General features: G+C 42.6%; 1 protein-coding gene across 2 annotated transcripts; it reads left to right on the top strand.

Moving 5' to 3' along the window:
• The first annotated feature begins 359 nt into the window (after window positions 1-359).
• Window positions 360-27303, top strand: KLHDC8A (kelch domain containing 8A). Of its 2 annotated transcripts, none has more exons than XM_060277094.1 (7): window positions 360-593; window positions 14645-14697; window positions 15263-15678; window positions 16982-17146; window positions 23610-23825; window positions 24434-24535; window positions 25251-27303. In XM_060277094.1, exons 3-7 carry the CDS (start codon window positions 15300-15302, stop codon window positions 25442-25444), a joined length of 1056 nt encoding a protein of 351 aa, XP_060133077.1. In that variant the 5' UTR covers window positions 360-593; window positions 14645-14697; window positions 15263-15299; the 3' UTR covers window positions 25445-27303. The 2 variants fall into 2 exon arrangements, with proteins under 2 accessions (XP_060133077.1, XP_034979875.1); XM_035123984.2 differs by having other exon boundaries at window positions 360-597.

Raw genomic sequence — 27303 nt, 5'->3', positions numbered from 1 at the left:
CATTTGATTTTAGGAATGGATTTGTTTGGACAAAAGTAACTGATGTAAGCAGATATTAACACCAGTGTGATCACTTGGGAATATCTTAGTTTATGCCAAGGCTGCCTGTAGGCACTTCTTGGCATTTTGAAAATACCTCCTATGCCTTCATCAGAATTTCTGCCATTTTCACCCATCCCTGCCTTGCATTTCCAACCGAGCCCCCCTCCCTGCCTGCAATTCGCCACGCGAGAGGCTGTTGGAAAACTTCCTGTGCAAGCATGGGAGCCATAAAAGGCTTATTCTGGCTTTTATAATCCAGTGCGGAGACACACACACACACACACACACACACACACACACACACACACACTCCTCTAGCTGACTCTAGGCAACTGAGAAAATACAGGTCACTCCAGCAGATGGGGATTCCTCTGCACGTGATTGTATTTCAGCTCCTGTAGAGAAAAGTGAATATTACGAGGGTTGGATTGATGCAGCTGGGCGATCCGTTTTCCCGGCTCCTCCTTTGCAAACATACAGCCGTCATCTCTTTCGGGTTTCCTTCCTCCTTAACCATGGACTACAGCCTCCAGGGAACGGAGATCACAGATGTATGTGAGTAATTACATTTAAATAGATTGGAGGGGTGAGGGAAAGGGAGAGAGAGAGAGAGAGAAATAAAAAAATCAGACTTACGCTACGTAAGAATTCTTGCGTTAAACTTGATTTCTCCTCCCCCTCCAAGAAAGAGCCTGGTTTTGTCAAAACATATAGCTGTCTATTTAAAACTGTAAATATAAAATATTCTTCGGCAGCCAAGCAAAAAAAAATCCCATGTGTCTTTAGAGGTCATTGCTTTGTGCATGCATGGCTGTATGTTTTGCATAGAGAGTAGCTTCCTTCTCCTGAGCGCAGCTTTTAGGATGCCAACTGAGATTAATCATCATCATTACTGACAAGAAGTACCGTATGTGGGTCAGTTTGTCGAGTTATTCTTCTGATGGTGTCATAGCTGAAGGTTGCACTGTATCATAAACTGTCAAATGTGCTGTTGTTTATTGCTTCCCGCAGTGGTCCAATAGATTGCATGGCATATTTCTGGATGTGTGAAGTCAGATATAATAATTTAAAACACACACATCTGCATACTATTGCTCAGGAAACAATTTATAAGGAAGTGAGGTTGCGCTTCTATGTGAACAGAAAGACATGCAGTCGTGCCGATCCTTTGCTGGGTGGCTTCTAAATGTCAGAGAATCGGATGTGATATCCCGATAGGTGCTATATGAACATTACGCCCAGATTGTGCCAAAAGTGAATTGAGTAAATGGTTAATTCTATACAAAGTACAATCCTTTCACCTTGAAGAAGGCATCTGTGATATCAAAAGTGTGAAAGAAAGACACAAAATACTAATAAAAGGAGGAGAAGGTTTGGTATTCGAGAACAAAATGATTTCTGTTCTGCAGGAATTGTGTTTCCTAGATTCTCAAACACACCCTGGCAGGAAGTTAATAATCCATTAAATCCCATACTGTTCTTAAAGGTCATGCAAAAGAGCAGAAGAGGAAGAGATGTAGGAAGAGTGGGATCCATTGCTTGACATCAAAACACTGGGGCTTGGTATTTGGCTCCTTTCAGTCTTGTGAAGTGAGCGGCTGCAGGGAGAGAATAGGAAATTGTTGTGTTGGGTCAACTCCCTTCATCCATTTAGACCAGTATGGACTATTTTGACTGGCAGAAGCCCTCAAAGGCCTCTGGCAGAGCTCTTTCTGTTTCTCATATGATTTGACAGGAGATGGTAGAGATAGAACCTGAGACGTTTTGCACACAAACCATGTATCCTACAACTGAGCTGTGGCCCTTCCTTATATGTTTGCACATCAAATAATTTACAGCAGGACGGGATATATTAGCCTAGTCTGCACAACACACAGAGCCAAACTATGGTATACAACAGGGGTCAGCAAGGTTTATCTGGCCTGGGCCGGATCGGTTCTGTGGGCCTTTTTTGACACCTGTGCTTGCGAAGACACGGTTTTTGGTGCCGCAGAAGTGAGTCCCCGTGCCATGCTGCGTCGGTTTAGTGCAGTGGGCAGCTCGGTTCAGGGGCAGTTTGTGGGCCGGTCAAATGACCTCCGCAGGCTGCTTCCAGCCCATGGGCCTTAGGTTGCTGACCCCTGGTATACAAGCTTCATTCAGGTGGTCCACAGCATGTCTGGAAAAATAAAATTGAAAATCATATAGCAGCTGGCACAGTCCATTACAACTGCTAACAGTAGGCAGGGAAATAATTAAGTGGTCCACCCAGACCCTCAGCAATTTTCAAGTGGTCCACAGGGAGAAAGATTTGAGCTTAGTGAGACAATACAAACAGAAAGAAGATCACAATTACTTTGCTGCTCCCTGGTTGTTTTTGCTGCCACATTGAATGAAGCCAAAGTTTGGTTTAGCACGTTGTCCAAACTAGGGCTCATGGTTAAGCTCTCCCCCGCCCTGTTAACCATGAGCTGTTACAGATCTGAAATCAGAAAGGGCAATAGTCAGAAACAGGTTGGGGGAGAGGACATTTCAGCCTCTCGGGACCTTAAAGTGGGCATTCTGAATCAAAGCAACTTCAAAGGGGGGGGGGGACTCCAGTATGAAACTGCTGAATTACAACCTATTAAGAAGTTCAGTTAATTAGCTGTTATCTGTGTTATCATCAACACTGTTTTGTGAATGGTCACTGAACTTATTCAACATAATTGTCACATTGTATTTTTGATTATTCCTCTCTGAAATCATTGTTTTACAATTTGTTTTACGTGTGTGTGTGTGTGTGTGTGTGTGTGTGTGTGTGTGTGTGTGTGTTTAAAATAGGAAAATGCTTAATGCATCTGATTAAGCTGATTGTAGCCCATGAAAGGTTGGAGCATAATCAATGTGTAGTATTTAAAGTATCATAGGACTCTTTGCTGCTATATACATGCCATCATAATTTTGAAAATCCAGTGGACACAAAGTGGGTGGGGGAAGCTGGTGGAGTAGTCCCAAAAAAACTAATAAAGAATTAAGATCATTTGGAGCAACAAATTTGATGGCAACAAATGGCAGTCTGACAGAAGTCATCATTTCTGCCTGCATTGGTATTTTCTGTATAGTCATGGGAAACAAACTGTAGGAAAGAAAACTGGAATTAAAACAACACCGGAAATTCTCAGTCATGTCCTCACCTTGCCTGAAATTATGTAAACTCTGGGCCTCAGTTTCATCAAGCCTTACAGAAAAATTAAAAGTAGATATTCTACTTGTGGATATGCTTCACAGCAGGCCGGGGTCACAGCAAACCTTTAAGCCAAGGCTACAGATCAGCCTGTTCCAAGCCATTGCCCTCTAGATGTGTGAGACTACAACTTCCATCATTCCTGACTATTGGTAATGCTGTGTGGAATGGTGGGAGTTGTAGTCCAAAACATCTGGAGGATACCAGCCTAGAGAAGGCTGTTGTAGATGAACCCATTCTGGCAGGATGTATATCCATGTTTTGTGCGACTAGGCATGTTATTTTAAGCAAACTCTAGGGAAGCTCACAGTACAAAAAAACATAAACAATTATTCTCTTGCCATGAACAGCATTGTTAAGTACCAATAAAAAAACAGCAACGGTCGCTAACGAGCAGCCTTCTTCCCTCGACATTTTATTTTATTTGGACTTTGAAAGACAATTGAGGGCACATGTCACATTACATGCAAATGTATTTCAGAATGCTGTTGGACATTTTAAAAACATCTTCAGGATGAGGCTATTTTGAGGTTAGAAATGGTGGCGTATGTGGGCATGCTTAAGCCTTTCCCCGCTGGCCATTGTTCTACTCGAAATCATTCCCTAAGCGGCTTTCCCTCCTGTTGGTAGGATTTCAGATGCTTTTTTAAGAAAGATAAACAAATATCAGGAACTCATGGGACAGAGGGAGGACACTTTTGAGCAGAAAAATGGAAAGCAGGAAAGTGGTGAATCATCCCCTTTTCCTCCACTTAACAGCTTTTACCCTGATGTTAAAAATGGCCAGTGGTGCCTGGGATGGTTGAGGAATTGGATATGTGTGTGTGTAAGAGCTGACCTGATCTGCAGCTCCCAGACTCATGCGTGGATCAGAACGCAGCCATAATTTGGATTTTGCAGTTCTCCAAGTTTTGCAATGCGACTGTCAGCTCAAAAATATATTAAAAATGCATTTCAAAATGCGTACTTTTGGGGAGGAAATACATTTGAAAACATGTCTGCACAAAATTTCAAGCAGATTTTTTAAAATTACAAATGAACTTTTGAACAAGCAGTTGAGAAAGTGACATGATATGAAAATATTGATCCATTCATCCCTAACTAACTTCCTTAAATGGGTTTGAAGACAACATTGTCTACAGAGCAGTCTGTTCTGACTGGCAAACTCCTGTCAATTCTTCAGTCAACATGGAGTTTGTCCTGCAGATTTAGTGGTTTCTGCATCAGACTGTTAACCCTGCTTATATTAATATTTAAATTTCCTGTGTTGTTCAACCAAAATCATTCACTTTCTTACTATCATAGGTCACTCACCACTACCTTGCCTTATCATATATCAACTTAGCTGATCATATAATACTTTTTAGGTCCTGCACTGAGAAGGCAGCTAATGAGACACAGCTGGAGATCAACTTCTCTTCCTGGGTAAAGTGGTTCATCTGCCATAATTGGATTTGTTTAACACGTTCCTCCAAAATTTCCAGTTCAATTAAGGCTAAGAATAGCATGGAACCAAATGATAACTGTGAAGAAGAAGAAGAAGAAGAAGAAGAAGAAGAAGAAGAAGAAGAAGAAGAAGAAGAAGAAGAAGAAATAATAATATGGAAAGAGAATCAAGAGTCAAGGTATAGAATTGTAATAAGAGAATTTAAAGCAGGTCTGAGTGTAGGCAAACATAGCCTGTGGAATTAACTACAAGATCATTTCCTCAAATTCTGCCTGCAATTTTGCACTCAATATTCTTCAGTTTCCTCCTTGAGCAGGGATGGAGAAGTTGAACCACAACTCTCATCATCCCCTATCCATTGGCCATGCTGGATGAGGGCATGGGGCTGATGGGAATTGGAGTTCAGTGACATCTGGAGGGACACAGACTTCCCAACCCTGTCTAGACATATACCCCAGGTTTAACTTTAGCATTCTGGCAGAGCCTATAACTGTGCTAACATCGGTCTTGTACTGCACCCCTTGCACTGAATTGCTGCATCTGGGAATAGCCTTGGATTTTGATTTCCCACAATGCCCTGAAGTAACACTTTGTTGGAGGTATTATGGGAAATTAAAATGGAGGTTCCAAGCTGCCCTGTCCTCAGACCCACTGAAGGACCCCCCTTCAAATCTAGCCCTGCATATAATTCACCTGCTTACCTAGTGCCAGTAGCAAACAGGCAGGAAACTCAAGTTGCAAGGCAAAGCCAGTTTGGTGTAGCAGTCAGAGTGTTGGACTAGGACATGGGTGGCCAAAGTTCAAATCCCCACTCAGCCTTAAAGCTCAATGGGTGACTTTGGGCCAGTCACAATCTCTCATTTTAACCTACCACACAGTTATTGTGAGGATAAATTGGGGGTGAGGGTGGGGATACGAGAGAAACTTGTTATCCATCTTCAGCTCCTTGGAGGAAATATGAGATATACTGTAAATGCAATAAATAAAATAATAAAGTAAAGCCAGGAAGAAAGAAGGAGATGGACAACTGTGTTAGGACTTTCTCCTATTTCTCTGAAGCCCAAGAAATTGCTAAGTATCTTACTGGGGATGGGCTGAAGCTCAGTAGAAGAGCACCAGCGTCACATGCAGAAGGTCCCAGGTTCAATCCCCGGCATCTCGAGGTAGAGCTAGGAGGGACCCTGACTGCAATGCTGGAGAGCCACTGCCAGTCAGTGCAGACAGTACTGAGCTAGATGGGCCCAATTAATCTGATTCAGTATAAGGCAGCTTGCTGTGCTAATTTCTTCCTTCACCTGAACCTTTTGTTTACGCCACACAGTATTTTCCAGGTTTTGAAAAAAAAAGGTTGCCTGACTTTTTCTTCCCGTAGTGGTTGCCATGGCAGGGAAATTGTTCATTCTGATGCAAGGTCAGAAAATGTCAGGCACAAACTTACATTAAAACACATTGGCTGCTTGATTCACGCAACTGAGAAACACTGTCAGCGCCAGAGTCCCAGTTTCGGAAAGATGCAGAACCATTTCAGCTAAGAAATTGGCCTCACTGTGGGTTCCTTGCACATCAGTGCTGTTGCAGGTGATGAGGAATTACCCCCTGGTTAAGTGTCCTGAAGACTGTGTCCTTGGGGTATAATTATTACACACTATACCTGCCAACTCTTGCCACTGAACATGAACACAGGGTCGGGTGAAGGATTTTGCAGGCAGGGGGAGGTCAGCGTACAAGAGGGGGAACATAACCCTCCCCCTACCTGCAAGTTCTCACTTCGTATGCCCTGCCAAGCCCTTTTCCTCTGCAACTGTGTTTTCTCTGGTTTGACTGAAGGGAGAGGGACAGTAAAAAAAATAAACAAAAACCCTGGTAGGGAGAAGAGCATTTGTAGGTGAAAACAGGCAAGTGAGAAAGGTTGATGTATCTCCTCAAGCACCAAGTCCTTTGTTCCTACAACTCCCACCTCCAAATCTGTTTTGGAGGTTCCTCCAACCCTCTGGAGCAGAATTGGGGAAGGCAAGAGGCACTGGGTGGGGGGGGCAGAGAGAAAGGAGGAATCCCATTGTGCAAGTGGGAATCCTTGCACTGACAGGCCATTTGCTTTGCTCTGCTTGCAAAGGTTTGGAAACGGTCTTTTTTATTTTATTTTAAAAAATGTAGCATGAAATTCAGCCCCTGACTTTATCATGTAGCCTGGTGCCTTCAAGGAAAAGTTGCTTAAAAGATGCAAAAAAACTGAAGAGCAAGCAGCTACTTGGGGGAAATGTTTTGTTGTAACGCTGGCCTTGGGGACAGATCTATCACCATAATTGAATCTAGGCCATAGCATTACCGGTAGGCTTAAAAGCTCTTTATGAAATAAGACGCTTGTGAACCCCGTGAGAAAACTATGCTTTTCTCAGAAAGAAAGAATGTCTGAGTATCTACCAGGAGTCACCACTTAATAAATGGAGATTTTAACCCAGGTTTTGGGGAAGCAGTAGCCTTCCAGATGACACTGGACTATAACTCCCATTGTCCTTGACCACTAGCCATGCTGGTTGGGGCTGATGGGAGTTGGAGTACCACAGGTTACTCTGCAGAGGGCCACAACTTCCCCATATCTGCTTTGGGAAAGGGTATGATAATTACCCACCCTTTTTCAACCTGCCCCATAACCTCCCTGTTTTCAGAGGTAGACAGGTGACAACTGAATGATGGTATTGAAACCATCTCATAGTAAATGATCATTTATATTCACCCATTAATGTATAGGTTGTAACCCTATACTTACTGACTTGGGAAGAAGTTCCACTGAAGTCACTGAGACTAACTTCTAAGTAGGCAATTATAGGATTATGCTAACACTGCATATAGCCCCTTGGGCAGCTTGTCAACCTTCTACAGCACAATGAAAATGGGCACAGAAATACAAACAAAAAGAAAATACAAACAAAAAGAATACAAGATCCGATCGGTTGAGGATCGGTTGAGGATAAAAGAAGATTTTTGGAAAGCCACGCAGAGGATTTTAAATCACCAACTGGAGGAGGCCAAGGTTTGGGAGCAGGAGCTGGACCAGGAGCATTCGATTTAGAATTGCTGGCAGGAGCAGGAGCAGGGATTGGCGCTGGACCAGGAGACGAAGATTAAACTTTAAAGTAAAACAAGATGGCGTTAAGAGTACTTTCGTGGAACGTGAATGGACTAAATTCATGCGTTAAAAGAAGGAAGATTTATCATGTAGTTAAAAAACAGAATTTGGACATTATCTGTTTACAAGAGACCCATGTAATTAGGACTCATAGAAGAATTTTACAAAATAAGTTATTGGGCCAAGAATTTATATCTTCTGATAAAGTTAAGAAAAGAGGGGTAGTCATCTATGTAAAGGAAAAATATAACCCTAGACTATTGTTTAAGGATGAAACAGGGAGATATATCGCAGTGGAAATATCTCTGCAAGGCGAAAAATGTTTGATACTTGGAATTTATGCACCAAATGAAGCTAAATCAGACTTTTTCAAGAACATTCATACTGCGCTGTTGGAATATTTGGATTATAAGATCATAATGATGGGAGATTTTAATGGGGCTGTATCAACTATGATGGATAGAACTCAAAGACAAAAAATATCTAATGATGGCAAGCTTCCAAAAACATTCTTTGATTTGGTGGAGAATTTTGATTTAGTAGATGTTTGGAGGCTAAAAAATCCATTAGAAAAAGAGTTCACCTTTTTTTCGGACTCGCAAAAGTCAGGAAGTAGATTGGACTATATTTGGATTACAAAGGACTTATGTCCAAAAGTGACAAAAAGCGAGATATGCCCCAGAACTTATTCAGACCACAACGCAGTTTTAATGGAGTTAAAACAGTACCTGCAGGGTTCTTTTAGATGGAGGATGAATGACTCTCTACTGAGAAATGAGCAGATAAATAATAAGGCCCAGAAGATGTTGAAAGATTATTTTGAATTAAATCTGAACAAAGGACAAAATATTACAATGGTTTGGGATGCCGGCAAAGCAGTAATGAGAGGATTCTTGATTCAACAGAATACAATTTGGAAGAAGAGGAGGAATGAAAAGAAGGAAAAGATTTTAGACAAATTGAAAGAAAAAGAAAAAAAATTGAGAGATAATCCAAAAAGTCAGGAAGTTCAAAAAGAGATAAAAGCTTTGCAGGTGCAGTACTCCCAAATAATAAATGAAGAAATTGAATGGAAAATTAGAAGAATGAAGCAAAGATCTTTCGAATCGGCCAATAAATGTGGAAAATTGTTGGCTTGGCAATTGAAGAAAAGACAAAAAGAGAATACAATTATAAAGATTATGGATGAAGGAAAATCTATTGAGAACCCTGCAGAGATACGGAAATGCTTTACAAAATATTACAAACAGTTATATAAAAGGGAAAAAGAAGATTTAGATGGAATTGAGAAGTTTATAAAAGAAAATGGACTGCAAAAAATTCCAACACAACAAAAGAGCCTACTGAATGGATTGATTACAAGACAGGAGGTTGAAACAGCAATACAAGAATTGAAAAACGACAAAGCCCCAGGACCTGATGGACTTACCTCCAAGTACTACAAAACATTAAAAAACTGGTTGATACAACCATTAATGGAGGTAGCAAATGAGATTTTAGGGGGGGGGCAAAGCACCAGAGACTTGGAAAGAAGCTTTTATCTCTCTGATACCAAAACCGGATGTGGATAAGACTCAGGTTAAAAATTACAGACCAATCTCCTTATTAAATGTGGACTATAAGATATTTGCTAGTATTTTGGCATCAAGATTGAAAAGGGTGTTGAAAGACTTAATTCATAAAGACCAGGCAGGATTCCTGCCTGGTAGACATATGAAAGACAATGTGAGAATTATAATAGATATTCTTGAGAGATTGGAAGTGAAAATAAACACCAAAGCAATGTTAATTTTTGTAGATGCCGAAAAAGCTTTTGATAATATCTCTTGGAATTTTATGAAAAGAAATTTTGTAAAAATGGAGGTTGGCCAAAACTTTGTTAATGGGATTAATGGTATTTACTCTGAGCAAAGAGCTAAGATTATTGTAAATAATGTGGTCTCAGAAGAGATAAGAATTGAGAAAGGAACAAGACAAGGGTGCCCACTCTCCCCCCTGCTATTCATTTCCGTTCTGGAGGTTTTGTTGAACATGATAAGGAACGATGATGGTGTTAAAGGAATTACAGTGGGTACAAAACAATATAAGTTAAAAGCCTTTGCAGACGATTTAGTACTGACCTTGCAGAACCCTGAACAGAGTGCAGTGAGAGTACTGCAGATAATTCAAGAGTTTGGCAGTGTGGCAGGCTTTAAGTTAAATAAAGGGAAAACTAAAGTACTAGAAAAGAACTTGACATTGCAAGAGAGACAGAATATAGAGGATTGCACAGGACTGAAGTGTGTAAAAAAGGTGAAATACCTAGGAGTTAATATGACGTCAAAAAATTTGAACTTGTATAAAGACAATTATGAGAAACTTTGGAAAGAAATCCAAAGAGATTTGGAAGTATGGTCAAGGTTGAAATTGTCCTTAATGGGAAGAATTGCAACTGTTAAAATGAATGTATTGCCGAGAATGTTGTTTTTATTTCAGGCCCTACCGATAGTTGACAAAATGAAATGTTTTCAAGAGTGGCAGAAGACACTGTCTAAATTTGTCTGGCAGGGGAAGAAACCCAGGATTAAATACAAACTTTTGACTGATGTAAAAGAAAGAGGAGGATTCTCCTTGCCAGACTTAAAGATTTATTTTGAAGCCGCAGCTTTTTGTTGGTTGAAGGAATGGTTTTTGTTAGACAATGATGACTTGTTGGATTTAGAGGGCCATGATAATGCGTTTGGTTGGCATGCATATTTATGGTATGATAAAGTAAAATTACACAAAGGTTTTAAAAGCCATATAATTAGGAAATCATTGTTTAATGTTTGGATTAGATACAAAGATCTATTGGAAAGAAAAACTCCTAGGTGGATCTCACCACTTGAGGCAAAGAAACCTAAAAGGACAAATATGGATGAGAATAGGTTGAAATACAAAGATATCCTGATGGAGGTGGGAAACCACTTTAAGTTAAGGCCATATGAACAACTGAAAGATAGGTTGAGTGACTGGTTTCAGTATGTGCAGATAAATGAAGCATTCAAGCTAGATAAAAAAATAGGATTCCAGACAGAAAAGTCGAAATTAGAAACGGAGTTATTAGAGACAGACTACAAGAATTTGTCTAGAATGTATAATTTGTTGCTAGAATGGCATTTGAAAGATGAGCAAACAAAATCAGTGATGATTGAATGGGCCAAGGACTTGGGTCATAATGTGATGATGTCGGAGTGGGAAAAATTGTGGAAGAAGGGTATGAAATTTACGGCTTGTACTGTGTTGAAGGAAAATTTGATGAAAATGATGTATAGATGGTATTTGACGCCGGTCAAGCTGGCTAAAATGTATCACAAAAGCGACAATAAATGTTGGAAATGTAAGCAGGATGTTGGCTCATTCTACCATATGTGGTGGACATGCCCTAAGATAAAAGGCTTCTGGGAAATGATTTATAATGAGTTGAAAAAGATGTTTAAAAACACATTTTTGAAAAAACCGGAAGCCTTTTTGCTTGGAATAATTGGGGAAGAAATCCCCAAGGACGATGTTAATTTGTTTATGTATGCCACCACAGCCGCTAGGATCTTAATAGCACAATATTGGAAAAAAGAGGAACTGCCTTCGAGGCAGGAATGGCAAATGAAAATGATGGATTATATGGAATTGGCAGAATTGACAGGAAGACTCCGGGACCAAACAAATGACAAAGTTTTAAAAGATTGGAAGAAATTTAAAATATACATAGGGTATGAATTTGAAAACTAGATTTTGAACATCCAGGAAAATAAAGAAGTTAAGGCAATAGGGAAATAATAGAAGATTGAAAGGGAGAAAATATGATAGATGATATAAAGATGAAATTTTTGAAGTGTTAAAGAGACTATATGATGGGTAAGAAGGATGATTTAGAAACTGCTACAGAAGTTTATAAAAAAGAAAATCAGATAGTAGGGAATTGGGGAAGCCAGAGGACAATGAATATTAAAATGGATTAGAGATGATATATATTTTTTTTGTTGTATTTTTGTATTTTTGTATTTCTGTATTTTGATGTTTACTTTTTGTATTTGTGTTCTGTATGTGTGTTGATAAAATGTTTAATAAAAAATATAATTGAAAATGGGCACAGAAGTGTGTTAGCTTGGTATGTTGTTTACCAGCTTCTCAAATAGTTATATGCATACCCTAGGAACTTACCACACGATAATCATCTGACTTCACTATAACTTGGAAAACAGGCCATGGGGGAAAAAATCTGATCTGCAACTGCTCTGCATTTGAAATTGTACATTTGTGCCCTTGCCATTGTGGTGTTTTTCGATAGCTTGTCACTTGCTGCGAGCTGAAAATTTGCCCAGGGACCTGAGGACACAGCACAGCTAGGAGCTGCGATTGTATTTATTTGTTTCTGGATAATAACAGATGAGGTAATGCCAGTATCTGTCTTGATGCAATGGAAAGAAACTCTCATCCCTGGTGAGGGGGGAGGGGGAATATTGTTATTATGGTTTGGTTTGAGATGGCTATTTGGGGAAAAGATTCCCCCCTTCATATTTTAATATTTTTTAATACATAAATGATATTGTATTTGCTTTTGAAATGTGCTTTGTGTATTCTCATGACAGGAAAGGTGTGATATACATTTTTAAAAATTGAATAAAATATAAGCAAGATCCCAATAGCATTGAGAAGGCAAATATATACCAATTCACTTGCAGTAGTGCCAACTTCATACTTCCCTCACTCCTGGCCCAGGGGGAAATGGTCAGTTGGAGGCAGGAATGATTCTGGGTTCTGCTTGCTTCTTTCCCACAAGAAAGGACAAGATGCTGGACTTGATGAGCCCATTGGCCTGATGCAGCTCTGCTTCTGCTCTTATGAAACAAACCAAAGTGTGTTACATGCAAAGCAGTGCTCCTGTTCGGTTTCCTCCTGGGTGGGTTGTGCAACATTCATCTCCCTTGACTTTAAAAGCCTTTTTTAGTCCCGTCAATCTCATTTGCCAACTGTTGTTGATGGAACAAGTGGAACTGACAAAGCTCCCCTGAGCTCAGGGGTCTGAAGGGAGATCACTCAAAGCAAAGAAATGGCTTGGATCCTGCATTGCAGAATCATGTGAATTAAAGCCCTCCTCTCTTAAAATGCCTGGACTTTCATTTGGGAATACTTCCGATTGGAAAAGGTCATGTCAACTCAGGAAGCAGAGGCTGGGTGGGATTCAAAATCCACTGCAACCATACAATGGTGTGTCAGTGTTCCAAACTATGTGGACATCATCTGCCCTTGTGAACGAGGCACATTGATTTGGGATAAGAGCACAGCATCAACAATCTCTGAAACAACGTTGAGTGATCCTTGTTGTGTAAACAGGACAGGCTCTTGGGAGTCCCATGAAAACAGTGCTTAGGGGCCTCATCATCTCCATTCTAACATACACATTCCAACTTAGTGGTTTCCAAAGCGGGTGGTACCCAGTGCTTTTTTTCTGGGGGTACACAGCTCAGGGGTACACATACCCCTAAACATTTTGTGAATCTTTGTACTTTTGTCCATTTACTGTATTTATTTCCCCCGATTTGAACTATAAAATTGTGATTTTCTTGAATCAAAATGAGAGTACCCCTAAACATTTTTTTTAAAGAAAAAAAGCACTGGTGGTACCATCCCATGAGGGGTGGGATTACCTAGCGGGGCCCTAAGAGGCAAGGGAGGTTCTGAAGATGTAAATGACTATCAGACACTGGGAACCATTGCACAGCAAGGAGCTTTTAAATTTTGCAGTGCCACTGCCTGCAACATTACAGGAGCAAGACCTTTATTTTGGCCTATGTGTGTGACAGTTAAATTGTTGTTGTTTAGTCGTTTAGTCGTGTCCGACTCTTCGTGACCCCATGGACCATAGAACGCCAGGCACTCCTGTCTTCCACTGCCTCCCGCAGTTTGGTCAAACTCATGTTTGTTGATCCCCTTCATGGATCAATGCCTTGTCATGGCGAAGGGGCTTGAGTAACTCAGAGAAGCTATGAGCTATGCCATGCAGGGCTATCCAAGATAGACAGGTCATAGTGGAGAGTTTTAACTAAACGTGATCCACCTGGAGAAGGAACTGGCAAGCCACTCCAGTATCCCTGCCAAGAAAACTCCATGGACAAAGACAACAGACAGTTAAATTAGACCTTAGTAAATTAGACCTATAGTACATGCAAGAGGCCAGTGGAGCATATAAAAGCAGAATTATTTAGTTCTTTAAAGAAAGCTCAATTTTAAGAAAGAAATCTTGGTTCTATAATGAAACCTTGCTTTGGGTCTCTCTCTCTCTCTCTCTCTCTCTCTCTCTCTCTCTCTCTCTGTGTGTGTGTGTGTGTGTGTGTGTGTGTGTGTGTGTGCCCAGGCTCAGGTGAGAATAATGCAGCTCCCACTCTCCATATGTATACTCATACTCAGCTTTCCATCTACCTAAATTTATTCACCTCTTCTACATACTTGTCAGCTGTTCAGAGAAAGAGAGCAAAAAATAATCGCTTGGCTTGCGATAGGTGCTTGTGACTCTGTGTTCTAACTAATGGGCTGTTCTGTAGCAGGCTTACAGCTCAGCACACTGCTGCTGCATGAGGCAGATTCAAGTTATGGAGGATGGGATTGTGGTGCGTCTGCTGCAGCTGGTCCAGGAAGACCCAGAGGGAGACAGAAGGATTTGGGAAGAGAGGCCCTTGAGAGAAGAAAAAGTTCAAGGGACAAAAGCCTTGGAAGCAGGAGAGGCTCTGACATATCTGATTGTCCCTGTTAAGAAGCAGAAACAAGGGTCTGAATCCAACCTTATTTCTTTCCTTTATTTATTTAGGATCAGGATCCAGCAGACGCAGAAATAGAAGATTAACAGATACTCAGTGAAAGGTAGGAGCACTGCTTTGTGTGCCTGTGATAGAATATTGTTGTTGATGGCTGGGGGAACAGTGATCTATTGCTTCTTAAGATGTTGGTTTCTGGGCTATTCCAGATGAATGTTTATGGAACATTTTTCCTGAAGAGCTTACACGATAGGAAGCCTTCTTCATTGAGCATTTATCCTGATTTGTTTGCTTGCAGGGAGGTTTGGTGACAATGAACATTCATCCTGATTTGCTTGGGCAGAGTTTATATGTCTTCCTGTTGACCTTTAATTTATCCCACACTTTGCAGAGTATTTCCTCATCACTTACCTAAACATGGAGGGAGGAATTCAAAGTTGCGCTAAGGCTATCTGTTAACACAAGTATTTTGGCTTGCCAAGTGGGACAATCTCACCTCTTCCCCCCTCACTTATCTGGGGGTTCTATGCAGTCCTAAATTTCCAGTAGGTGCTTGAATCAAAACACTGACTACCCAGAGGCATCCTCTAACTATTTGGTATCTCTATTTCTGATGTGCTTTGTTATGCCTGAATGACATTTGCTCTGATTTGCATCCTTTCATTTTGCAGTACAAGCGAGCTGCCTAACAGATGCCGTCTTGCTCCCATGATGGATGTGCCTAGCATCAAAGACTTCCAGTGGAAAACTCTGGCGCCTCTGCCCAGCCGGAGGGTCTACTGCTCCCTGGTGGAGGCTGGTGGTCAGGTCTATGCCATTGGGGGCTGTGATGACAACGGTGTCCCAATGGACTGTTTTGAGGTGTACTCCCCTGAAGCCAACCAATGGAATTCTCTCCCCCCAATGCCTACAGCCAGGGCTGGGGTAGCTGTAGCAACACTGGGCAAGAGGATAATGGTGATTGGGGGTGTTGGAGCTAACCAGACACCCCTGAAGATTGTGGAGATGTATAACATAGACGAGGGCAAATGGAAGAAAAGGAACTCCTTGCGGGAAGCCTCAATGGGGATCTCTGTGACGACGAAAGGCAAGGAGGATTCTTTTTCTAAAAGGCACTGGTGGCAAAAATAGGATTGGCTTTTAGGGAAGCTCCCCAGTGCATTTCTCCTAATTAATTTGATGGGAAGGGCGGAGTAAATTTCTTCTTACATGGAAACAGATCTGCCCAGCAGTGGGGAGCACTTAGCCGATTTCTGCTACGGTGTGAATGTGTCCTGGCTTTGACCCTTGCGCACTGGTTGTTGGAATGACCATCTTTGAATTGCTGTGGGTAAAATCAGGTGATTTTCAGCAGCCCAGTCTAGAACTGCCAAATGTAGGACAGCCTGGTGGTTTTTTGTTTTTTTGTTTTTTTGCAGTTCTTGAAGGACAAATCACCCAGGGCACAAGGGATGTGAAAGCATCAGGTCACTGTCCAGAAATCTGTATGAAAGGTTGCCTCTATATAGTAGAGCTTCAGACTCCACATATTCCCCTCCACCAAACACACCCATATCTTTTTGCTTCCTGTGATGACAAGTTGCTTTAGCAACTCTTAAGCATTGCCAGATTGGCTTGTGCTTCAATGTGATGAACTGCTGTTCGGAAGGGAAGGTTTCCATCTCAAGTGGCCGTGTGCCTTGCTTTACAGAAGGCTGCCAGAGGACCAAACTCTTATCTGAAAGAGTCTGTCTTCTATTTGAAGGGTTGTCCAGTTTAAAAATAATGAACTAGAAGATGCTGCTCATCAATAGGTAGCACCCGGAATGCATATTCAAGAAGCACACAGATCACCTGGCCGCTGTCTTCCCCACTGGAAAGAAGATTTATTTCTGTTTTAATTATAGCAACTGCATATATATTTGCATCCATTCTTATCAGTTAGCACACTGGTCTTCAGCTGGTGGTTTGCAGCCTGATCCAAGGTGGCTCTCAACAGGATTATTACTACCATGCAAAGACATGGTAAAAGATTAAGAAATTGAACCGAATGCATGTTTGGATTAAAAGTTAGTCCTAGGTCTGAAAAGGTTGAAGATACTTGAATTAGCATATCCTAATTTTATGAGGGTCTTTTGCCTTGTTTGGGGATGATGCATTTCCTCTTCTTGGGTGATATTTCCATCCTTTGGGTAGAAATATATGGAATCCAAGGCAAAAAATAAACAAAAAATGAAAGTTTGGGTGGGAACGAGATAGTTCTGCTTTCAATTTCTGCTGGTAATGCGCCTCCATTTTTATTTTTTTATTTAGTTGTGGAACCTATTTAGGAACTACTGTGATAAAGCAGAATCAAGATTCTTGTTTAGATTTATCCTTTCGCTTTTCCTCTCTCTCGCTGCCCTTTTCAGACTACAGAATCTACGCAGCTGGTGGAATGGGAGGAGACCTTCGCCCTCACAATTACCTGCAGCATTATGACATGCTCAAGGACATCTGGGTGTCGCTGGCAACCATGCCCACACCCAGGTATGCTGCAACTTCCTTCCTACGGGGCACAAAGATCTATGTGCTGGGTAAGAATGAGCCTCCAGCCTATTCCTTCGACCATTATTCCTTTGACTGGAGAGTCCTGTAATGCTCCCTCCTGCAGAAGTTCTAGAAGCTGCTCTCTTCCATAACCTCTCTGAAAGTGCTAGGCATTCTCTGGGATTAGCAATGTCAGCTCTGTAGCTGGCATTTATTGCACAGGAGAGATAAAATAATATTGCATGAACGGAGCTCTGCCTTTACAATATTTTTTAATTAACGGGCAAGCAAGACATGACTGACACTCACAGAAGTAGGTATTTGTTCACACAGAACATAGTTAAATTGTAGAATTCAGTACCACAAGTTTTAACTGTTTTAAAATGCTTTTCCTCTTTTGTTTTTAAATTGTGGAGCAGTTTGCTGCTCCTTGGCTTCTTCAGAAGGATGGCCAGGAGATAAATCCAATAAAATAAAATAAAATAAAATAAATAAAATAAAATAAAATAAAATAAAAGGATGTTGGCCTTTGGCCTGACCGGGCTGTGGTGTACTTACATACTTACAAACTGTTCACTGTTTAAAGGGGTTCAAATCTGCTGCCTTAGGGGACTACTGTGCTCTGTGGTAAACCCAAAAGGTAAATTAACACCCTTTGGCACACAAATGGACTGCTTATGCTCCCATTTCATTTTCTGACTCTTGTGCAAATTGCTCAAACCCCTTGTGTTTTGGTTGTAAAGCAAAGCAAAGCTAAACAGAAGTAGAGACTGCCAGACTCGGTCCAGTATCCATAATATTAAGATATATCAAGGTTGTTTTTAATCAAAGTAATTAAAAATAATCAAATGAATGGGCTTTTAAACAAGTTTTAAAAGAAACAAGCAGGTAGAGAGATGGAACTTCATTGCTTTGAGATGAAATATTTGCACTAAACCTGGCACGACACTGTCCCAAATGCACACGTACTTTGAGAAGCTGTAAACATTCCTTCTAGGAGGGATCCAGAGGTTAAAGAAAACAAGGGCTTGGGTGCAGCCAGACTTCCACTGGCTTTTATTTTTAGCCTTTCATAGTTTACACCAGCTGATCATGGCAGAACAACAGAAGCAAAGGAGACTTGTAGAACTGTAAAGGCTAACAGATTTATCAGCATGGATGTTTGTGCTACAATAAATCTGCTAGTTCTTAAGGTGCCACAAGATACCGTTTTGTTTTTGCATAACTGTTTCCAAAAGACCTTTCTGTTTACTTCTTCCCTCTGGCTGTATAAATACAGTTAGGCTCTATATTCAGCCTTATTCCAAGGGCTCAAGGTAGGACACCATTTTACTGGCCCTGCTTTTGTAGCTTTGGCTTCCTCCCAATGACTCTTTTGGGAGCCTTCGTTCTGATTTGCTTGTACAAAGCATAAGAGCATAAGAGCCTGCTGGATCAGGCCAATGGCTCATCTAGTCCAGCAACCTGTTCTCACAATAGCCAATCAAATGCCTGTAGGGCATCTGCATGCCAGACACACAACAGCACACTGCACACCTGAGATTCTCAGAAACTGATATTCAGGCGCAAAATGCCTCAAGGGGGGAGGTAGAACATAGCGTATGTGGCGGTTAGGCCACGCCTGGTTTTCATTGAGCATTTGTTCTGTTCTGTTGGTAGGATGATTATATGACAATGCACACTCATCTTGCATTCATCCTGATTTTTCTGGGAGGTGTTTATATGTCTTCCCATTAGCCATTAGTTCACCTGACACTTTTCAGTGCTTTCCCCCATCACTTTCCTAACTGCAAAAGTCCATTTTTATGTTTGTTGCACTAGGATGACAGAGTGCTTTAACATACCTGCCAAGTTCGGGACGTAAAGATCCGGGATCGGCAGCGCGCGCATGACCGGAAGTTGCGTGACGCAACTTCCGGTGGCGCTTCGCCCTTCTATGGGCACCAGAAAATGGCGGAGCCAGCGCCGGAAGTCGCTTCCGCGCATGACCGGAAACACGTAAAAGCGACTTCTGGTGCCGGCGCCGCCATTTTCTGATGCCCATAGAAGGGCAAAACACAACCGGAAGTCGCGTCACACAACTTCTGGTCATGCGCGGAAGCGACTTCTGGCGCCGCCGGCGCCATTTTCTGGTGCCCATAGAAGGGCAAAGCGGCACCAGAAAAATGGCTGCCGGGCCGAAGCTGATTTAAGGGACAATACCGGGATTTTAACCTAAACGGGAGACCGCCGGGAAACGGTAAGAAAAAAGGGGTTTTCCCGGCGGATACGGGATACTTGGCAGCTATGGCTTTAATCCACTTCAATTGTGCATACCTAAATTTCCAAATGGGTCTTCTTTACAACCCATCACCTTCTTTCCCTTCTTTCTGACCATTGCCTCTACTGCACTTAGAACCACGAGGAGAAGACTTTCTGTATGCTACTCTCTGAGTGAACCAGTACTCTGTGGCAACCATGCATGATGTAAAGAGTGCTTTGGTGATCAAATTGCATTTTGAAACTTGTGCAGGGAACCATGTTATTTTTGTTTACTTTACCATAAGGAATCATTTCCAGCTGAACTGGAGAGGGGGTGAAATGTACTGAACTAACAAAGATGGACAGTGTTTGTCTATCAGCAAAAAACAAAAACACCCTAATGCTATTCTGGGCTGTATCAACAGAAGTATAGTGTACCAATAAAGGGAAGTAATAGTCCCACTCTATTCTGCCTTGGTCAAACCATACCTGGAGAATTGTGTCCAGTTTGGGGCACCACAGTTTAAGATGAAAATTGGCAAGCTTGGAATGTGTGCAGAGGAGGGAGAACAAGATGATCAAGGGTCTGGAAACCAAGCCTTATGAGGAACGGTTGAAGGAGCTGGGTGTGTTTAGCCTGGAAAAGAGGACACTAAGAGGAGATATGATAGCCATCTTCAAATATCTAAAGGGCTATCACATGGAGGATGGAGCAAGCTCATTTTCTCCTGCTCTGGAGGCTCGGACCCAAACTAATGGATTGAAGTTGCAAGAGATTCCAACTAAACATTAGGGAGAACTGTCTGACAGTAGGAGCTGCTTGACAGTGGAACAGATGCCCATGAGAGGTGGTAGACTCTCCTTCCTACTGTCATGCATGGCATATGCCCCCTATGCTCAGCAGATGATATCACACTTCTAAAAGATAAAGAAGCTATTGCACTGTGCTGGAAAGAACATTACCAACATCTCCTTAACCGCAACTCCCCCATAGCTGCTGAGGTCCTCTCACAAATTCTGCAAAAACAAGTTAGAGATGAGCTTGCAGTATCTCCAGATCTGGGAAAGTTGTGTACAGCTATTAACCAAATGAAAAACAACAAAGCCAGTGGACCTGATGGGATACCTGCCGAAATCTTCAAAGTGGGCGGAATTGAACTTACACAACAACTTCACAAACTCATCGAAAAAATCTGGGAAAGAGAAGAAATCCCAGCAGACTTTCAGGATGCCAAAATTATCAATCTCTTTAAAAAAAGGTGACAGAACTGATTGTGGAAACTATCGAGGCATCTCTCTGAGGCATCAGCTGAGGCTGGCAAAATTCTTGCAAGGATCTTAGCAAATCGTCTCGTAACAATATCCGAGGTGACCCTTCCTGAATCCGAAAATGGTTTTCGGCCTTCTAGGGGGACAGTGCACATGATTTTCACCATTCAACAGCTTCAATAAAAATGCAGAGAGCAAAACAACCCCTATATATGGTGCTTATTGACCTGACTAAGGCTTTCGACACTGTAAATCATAATGCCCTGTGGACTGTCCTTTTGAAAATTGGCTGCCCAGATAAATTTGTAAACATCATTCGGCTCCTCTATGATAATATGACAGCAACCATCACAGATAACAATGGCTCTCAAAATGAAACATTCACAGTGGGATCAGGTGTTAAACAGGGTTGTGCTGTGTCAGAGGCGCTGATGCGGCTACTCTAGAGTAACGACTCCTCGCAGCATATTCCTTTCAGACTTTTATTAAGTGCTGATTATTTACAGTGCTCAGAGCGATCTATATACATGCTTTCGGTCAGGTGTCAGAACCTCCGAATGGAGATTGGCGCGTTTTCTTCCAGCAAAGAAGCTTTGGGAGACCCATCCTCTTCCCCCGATGTTTTCTGCGCAATTCCGGAGTTGGGGGAATTGGCCTTCCCCCCGGGCTCCCCCTTTCCTGTCCCACCTGGGTCAGTGGCTCCGCAACCTTGCCTGAGCCTCGGGCACCACTTCCTGATTCTCCGCTGGAGGCAGAGCTCTCCCCCACGCTTGGGGATGGGCTGGACCTTAAGATGGGAGGGACTTCTCGGTATTCCCTGTCCCTCACATCCTGGTTTGCCCCAACTCTATTCATTACTTTCATTGCCATGATCCTACACTTTGTCAAAGGGAAACTCCCCACCAGAGTAGAAATCATATATCAAACAGATGGAAAGCTCTTCAATCTGAACTGGCTGAAAGCAAAGAGGAAGGTTACTGTAACTTCCGTCATAGAGCTTCAGTATGCTGATGACAACGTAGTGTGCGCACGCTTAGAGGATGACCTCCATACCATCCTAAATATCTTTGCAGAAGCTTACAAAAAGCTTGGCCTATCACTCAACATCGAAAAAATCGAAGTGCTGCACCAACAACTACAAAATAACCCCTCTGCAGCGCCACAAATCCAACTCAATGGTATTACGTTGGGAAATGGTGATCACTTCTCCTACCTAGGCAGTTATCTTTCCACAAGGGCCAACATTGATGCCAAAATCAAGCATCGCCTGAGCTCTGCAAGTGCTGCTTTCTCCCGATTGAAGTGCAGAGTGTTTGAGGACTGGGACATTCACAGGGAAACCAAAACGCTTGTTTACAAAGCTATTGTACTGCCAACCTTACTATATGCTTGTGAAACATGGACCACTTATAAAAGCCATCTCCAACTCCTCAAAAGATTCCATCAACGGTGTCTCTGAAAAAATTTACACATCACCTGGGAAGACAGGCGTACTAATATCAGTGTACTGGAAGAAGCAAAGATCACCAGTGTTGAAGCAATGATTCTTCAACATCAACTTCGTTGGACTGGTCATGTTGTGCGGATGCCTGATGATTGCCTTCCAAAGCAACTACTCTATTCCAAACTTAAAAATGGAAAGCGTAATGCTGGTGGCCAACAAAAGAGGTTTAAAGACTGTCTCAAGGCAAATCTTTAAAAATGTAGTATAAACACTGACAACCGGGAAACATTGGCCTGCGAGCGCTCCAGTTGGAGAACAGCCTTTACCAAAGTGTCATGGACTTTGAAGACACTTGAACTCAGGACGCAAGGGAGAAACGTCCTAAGAGGAAGGTACGCTTGACAAATTCACACCGTGATCAACTCCCGCCCGGAAACCAATGTCCCCACTGTGGAAGGACGTGTGGATCCAGAATTGGCCTCCACAGTCACTTATGGACTCAATGTTAAAACTGTGTTTATGGAAGACAATCTTACTCGGCTACGAGTGATAGCCAAAGAAGAAGAAGAAGAAGTTGAGATTCCTGCATTGCAGGGGGTTGGACTGGAAGGGGTCGCTTCTAATTCTGTAATTCTATGATTCTATGAACCCAAAGGTCATGCTTCCTGCATAAGCCCCTGACGCGAATGGACTTTGCCCCTTATTTACTGAGCCCTCACAGCCAGGAATAGTGTGCTTAGAGGTCACAGGGCAACGGCAAATGAGTGGTCACAGGGGTGTGGGCAAGTTGTCGTTGTTTTCTCCCCTCCCACCTCCTTTGCAAAGCTACCTTTACAATTTTACAAAGAGCACCTGTGTTTTCATTTGGTTCACAGGGGTCCCTACTGTCACAGTTGCTTCTCTGCTAGGAGATAAGTCGTATGGCCTCCATCCTATTCTGGTTCTCTTCCTAGCTTCCTTCTTTGCAAAGAAACAGCGGGCACTTTAAACACTGCAGATTTGTTAATACTCCACATTTAAGTGTGGTTCAGAAGGGGGCGCTGCCATGACAGTTACTAGTGGGGAGGGTTCATGCCACTGAAACTGTACATTACTCAGAAGTAAGCCCCACCGAATTCCATGGGAGATTACTCCATGATAAGTATGTACAGGATTGCTGTCTTAAAGGTTTCATACAGGACTGCTAACAAGGGACCTCATAAACCTCCAAATCTATGAGAAAATATTATTCCCCCATCTCCCTGGATATCCCTTCCCCCCCCCCCAAGAATGTGGAATAAAGTGTAGAGTTATTAAGTGCACTGGGACCTGAGAGACCAGGGTTAAATCAGCCATGAAACTCCCTGTGTGACCTTGAGCCAGTCACTGTCTAGTGTTTTACATTTGGGTAAATTGCAGGGGGCAGAGACTCTATGGCTCTTTGCCATAGCTTCAGTATACTTTTGGATTAGGATTGGCTGTGCACTCCAGAGACCTGCTTGGCCAGAGAATAGTAGAATCCCATGCCTCCAATTGTTGCTGCACATTCTTCACTTCTCCATCCTTCTCCCTCCTAGGAGGAAGGCAATCCAAATATGCTGTGAATGCCTTTGAAGTCTTTGACATCGAGACCAGGTCGTGGACCAAATTCCCCAACATCCCCAGCAAACGAGCTTTCTCCAGCTTCGTGTGTGCAGAGAACAACATCTTCAGCCTGGGGGGTTTACGGCAGGGCAGGCTATACCGCCAGCCCAAGTTTATGAAGAACGTGGATGTGTTTGACATTGAACAGGGTGAGTTCTTTCTGGGTTACCATATGCTTCTCAGCATGCATGCCTTAAGGATAAGATGCAGGGTGGGAAATCAATTTCAAAAATTTCAGATTCTGCTACTCAGGAAGGCTTCAGAGTTTAGAAAGCCCTGGGCAAAGGGTCATCCGGTGGCCCCACTAGTGAGATGCCTTCAGTGGGAGCCCCCTCCAGCAACCTATCTCTGCAGTGGTTCCAGTGGGCATATGCATAGCCTTGCATTCTTGAGAAATCGAGGTGCTTATAGTGTGCGTTCAGTTGCACAAGTCTCTGTGCTCTTGTCTGCTCCCAATCAAATGACAAAAGGGGTGGGCTTGATCAAACCCAAGCATCAGCAGTGGTGGGTCTTACTGTGGCCTTAGAGCCCTGGCATTTGCCTTAGTGTGTTGTGCATTGGCTCTGGGACCCTCATTACTTAAATAGTTTGTGCCCAGTATTCTTGTAGTCAGACACATATACCCCAAACTCTCTCTTAGTTCCCCAATGTTAGGATTATAGAACACGCCCTTGATTTCTCTCTGAAGGAATCCAAATGCTTCAGAACAGGAATGGAAAATCATGATTATTCAGCAGGTGGTCTGGTTAATTTTCAGGGGGCTGGATGAAGATTGAGCGCTCATTCTTTCTGAAGAAACGACGGGCAGATTTCATATCCGGCTACTTGAAAGGAAGAATTGTCATAGCTGGAGGCCTAGGTGAGGGTGACTCCTGTCCTGTTTCAGTGTGAAGTCATTATTCTATAGCTTGTGGAACTATATTACCATAAAATTATTGCTGCTACAAGGATGACAACTACTATATTCAAGGCCCTTCTCAGGTCCCTTTCTATGCACAAAAGACAGAAAATGACCATGCATGCCAATGTGGTATGAGCATTTTGTTGACATACGCCATCAGTTTTATGAAGAATTAGACTGGGGCTAGACAGTACAGTGCCCCCCCCCACATTTTGGACTAGAACGCTCATCACTCTGATCAGACCACACTGGGTGAGACTGGTGATGGGAATTGATGGGTAGAAGTAGAGAAGGGGACAAATGAGGAAGAACAAAAGTGAGAGAGCCAAAAATCATTGAAACTCTGAAACCAAACCAAACCTGAACGATCATCCTCATTAACATGTACAGCAAGTGAACACAATCAGTATCATTCACACACACACACACACACACACACAGAGAGAGAGAGAGAGAGAGAGAGAGAGAGAGATGCACACACATGCACACAAATGCATACATATACACATATATCCATGCATACATGCATACACACTAGAGGCAGCAAAGGTTGGTGGTTTATTCTTTGTAAACAAACCCTTAGTTTAAATTAGCTGTGTGTTACATGTGCAATCAAGTATCTGCGTGTGCTCACATGTTCTCTTGATGGTCTTCATGTTTTCTTGCTTATTAGGAAACCAACCCACTGTCCTGGAATCAGCTGAGGCCTTTCATCCTGGAAAAAACAAATGGGAGAGCCTTCCACCTATGCCCACCCCACGATGTGCCTGCTCTAACATTGTGGTAAAAAACTGCCTTCTGGCTGTAGGTGGAGTGAATCAGGGCCTGAGTGATGCAGTGGAAGCTCTGTGTGTCTCTGACTCCTAGCCGGCCTGTCTCCGGATGCCACACCAAGCACCCAAGAAGGCGATTAGCCTGCAGTTTTGAGCAGTGGGCCTACACCATCCCTCTCACTCACTACTCTGCTGCTTTCCTGTATCTCCCTTCACTGTGTGTTTTGGGGAAGGTAGTTTCTTCAGGCAGCTACACAATTTCATGGCTCTGGTTGCTAGCAGAGGCCCTGTGGCAATGTCAGTTTTGCAAGCTCTGTCGAGCTACAGCACCTGATGAATCTATGGCCGCTTTTCCCTGTCAACTCTGAACGGCCAAGGAACATGCTAGCTTTGCTTCCAAACAGAAAAGATGCATAGAATGTTGTGGGTCACTCCAGGCAAGAATTAGGAAGCATTACCTAGGAACTATGTGATTGTTTTGCCTTCCTCTGAAATACCATGTTCTAGATACAGTTGTTGAACCCACCACAAAAGTCTCCACTGGGTTTTTCACAGGTAAACAAAGGGAGTGCTGAATCCCAGAGGCAGGGAGAGAGAGAGCTTCCTGGTGCTCTTTGAAATGGACCCCAAAAGTTCTGGCTGTGGTGTTGGGTTTCAAAGGGTTCATGGTTTAAAGCATCCTGGATGAATTTCCAGGGTGCTTCCTCATCATGCAGCTAGCGGGATGGTGAACCAACCCAATTTGATGCCTTGATTGACAGTTCCTGCAATTAAAAGTTCCATATTGCGTCTGCCAGTGGCTGAAGGCTAGGAGGCCATAGTTAAGAAGCCAATTTATGGACAGGGATGACTCTGCACTATGGACCAAGATTGCAGTACAGTACATGTACTCATGAAGTGTGTGCGCACACAGACACAGACACACACAGACACAGACACACACACACACTTTTCAAGTTGTTCATATCCTGTGTTTTTGGTTCAGTCCATTATACCCAAGGGGCCAGCTGTAAAACCTGGAGTGAGCTTATTGTAGCCCATGTTTGGAGATTGTTATGGGGTCTGCTCATAACAGCTTTCACACAGCGCCCGCGGCAACAGCAAAGCTTTGAGTACCTGCTGTTTTTATTGTATTTCATATATTGTTTTCTTTATTACTTTGGCACAGAGGTTGAACTTGCCAGTGTCATCTGAATTATGTATGATGGATCAGTTGTAGCAGTTCTGCTTAGGTATTAGTAAATAGCACAATTAAACTATTCATATGGTAACCTCTGAGCACCTTTTATATACAGCTAGGGCCATGACAAATCCAAAAGAGGGCTGTGAACTTGCTTTGAGCTATCTTTTTAATCAATGTGAGGGCATTTCCAGACTGTCGCTATTTTCAGGTGGGTCTCAGTCGCATTCAGGCAAATTACAGCTGACTGGTTGCTCTTGTGCAACAAGCCCACTTCCTCCTAAAACACTGGACTTTTTGTGATAAGGAAAGAGATGAGGAAACGGACTACTAGAACATCTAGGGTGACATTTGCTTGATGTCAGCCTTGTCCACCCTGGAGCAAAATGTGGGTTTGCACCAGTTTATCTCCCCATTAATTTAAGGGTGTCCATATGATATCCTTCTCATCCTGGTGTTGTCCTGGATTTTTGACCCATGGAAAGTCTGAGACGGCAATGTAACGTGTGCCAATGCTGCAGCATCCTGCTATATGGTGTAGACACCTTGCTCTGGTTTTGTTCCTGATTCTCTTTTGGGAGCTTCTCTTTCCATGCCAACTCTTCATTTCACTTTAGTAAGCGATTGTGTGAGCTTCTGGCTTGCTGCTTTCGGAATCCTTTTTCTCCTCTCAGGCAAGAGGCTTCTACTTCTAACTAGGGGTGAAAAACTTTGGGAAATGGTTCTCCCAACCTGTTTCTCTTTGCCAGTATCACAGGGAGGGGGAGGGGTTG

Source organism: Zootoca vivipara, chromosome 7 (genome assembly GCF_963506605.1).
Source record: "Zootoca vivipara chromosome 7, rZooViv1.1, whole genome shotgun sequence".
Lineage (NCBI taxonomy): Eukaryota > Metazoa > Chordata > Lepidosauria > Squamata > Lacertidae > Zootoca > Zootoca vivipara.
This window is presented reverse-complemented; position numbering and strand designations above follow the sequence as displayed.

Coding starts and splice junctions, on each gene's coding strand:
- KLHDC8A (XM_060277094.1), top strand. CDS start 15,300: ATGATGGATGTGCCTAGCATCAAAGACTTCCAGTGGAAAACTCTGGCG. Junction 17,147..23,609: donor CACAAAGATCTATGTGCTGG/GTAAGAATGAGC, acceptor TCTCCCTCCTAG/GAGGAAGGCAATCCAAATAT. Junction 23,826..24,433: donor TGTGTTTGACATTGAACAGG/GTGAGTTCTTTC, acceptor GTTAATTTTCAG/GGGGCTGGATGAAGATTGAG.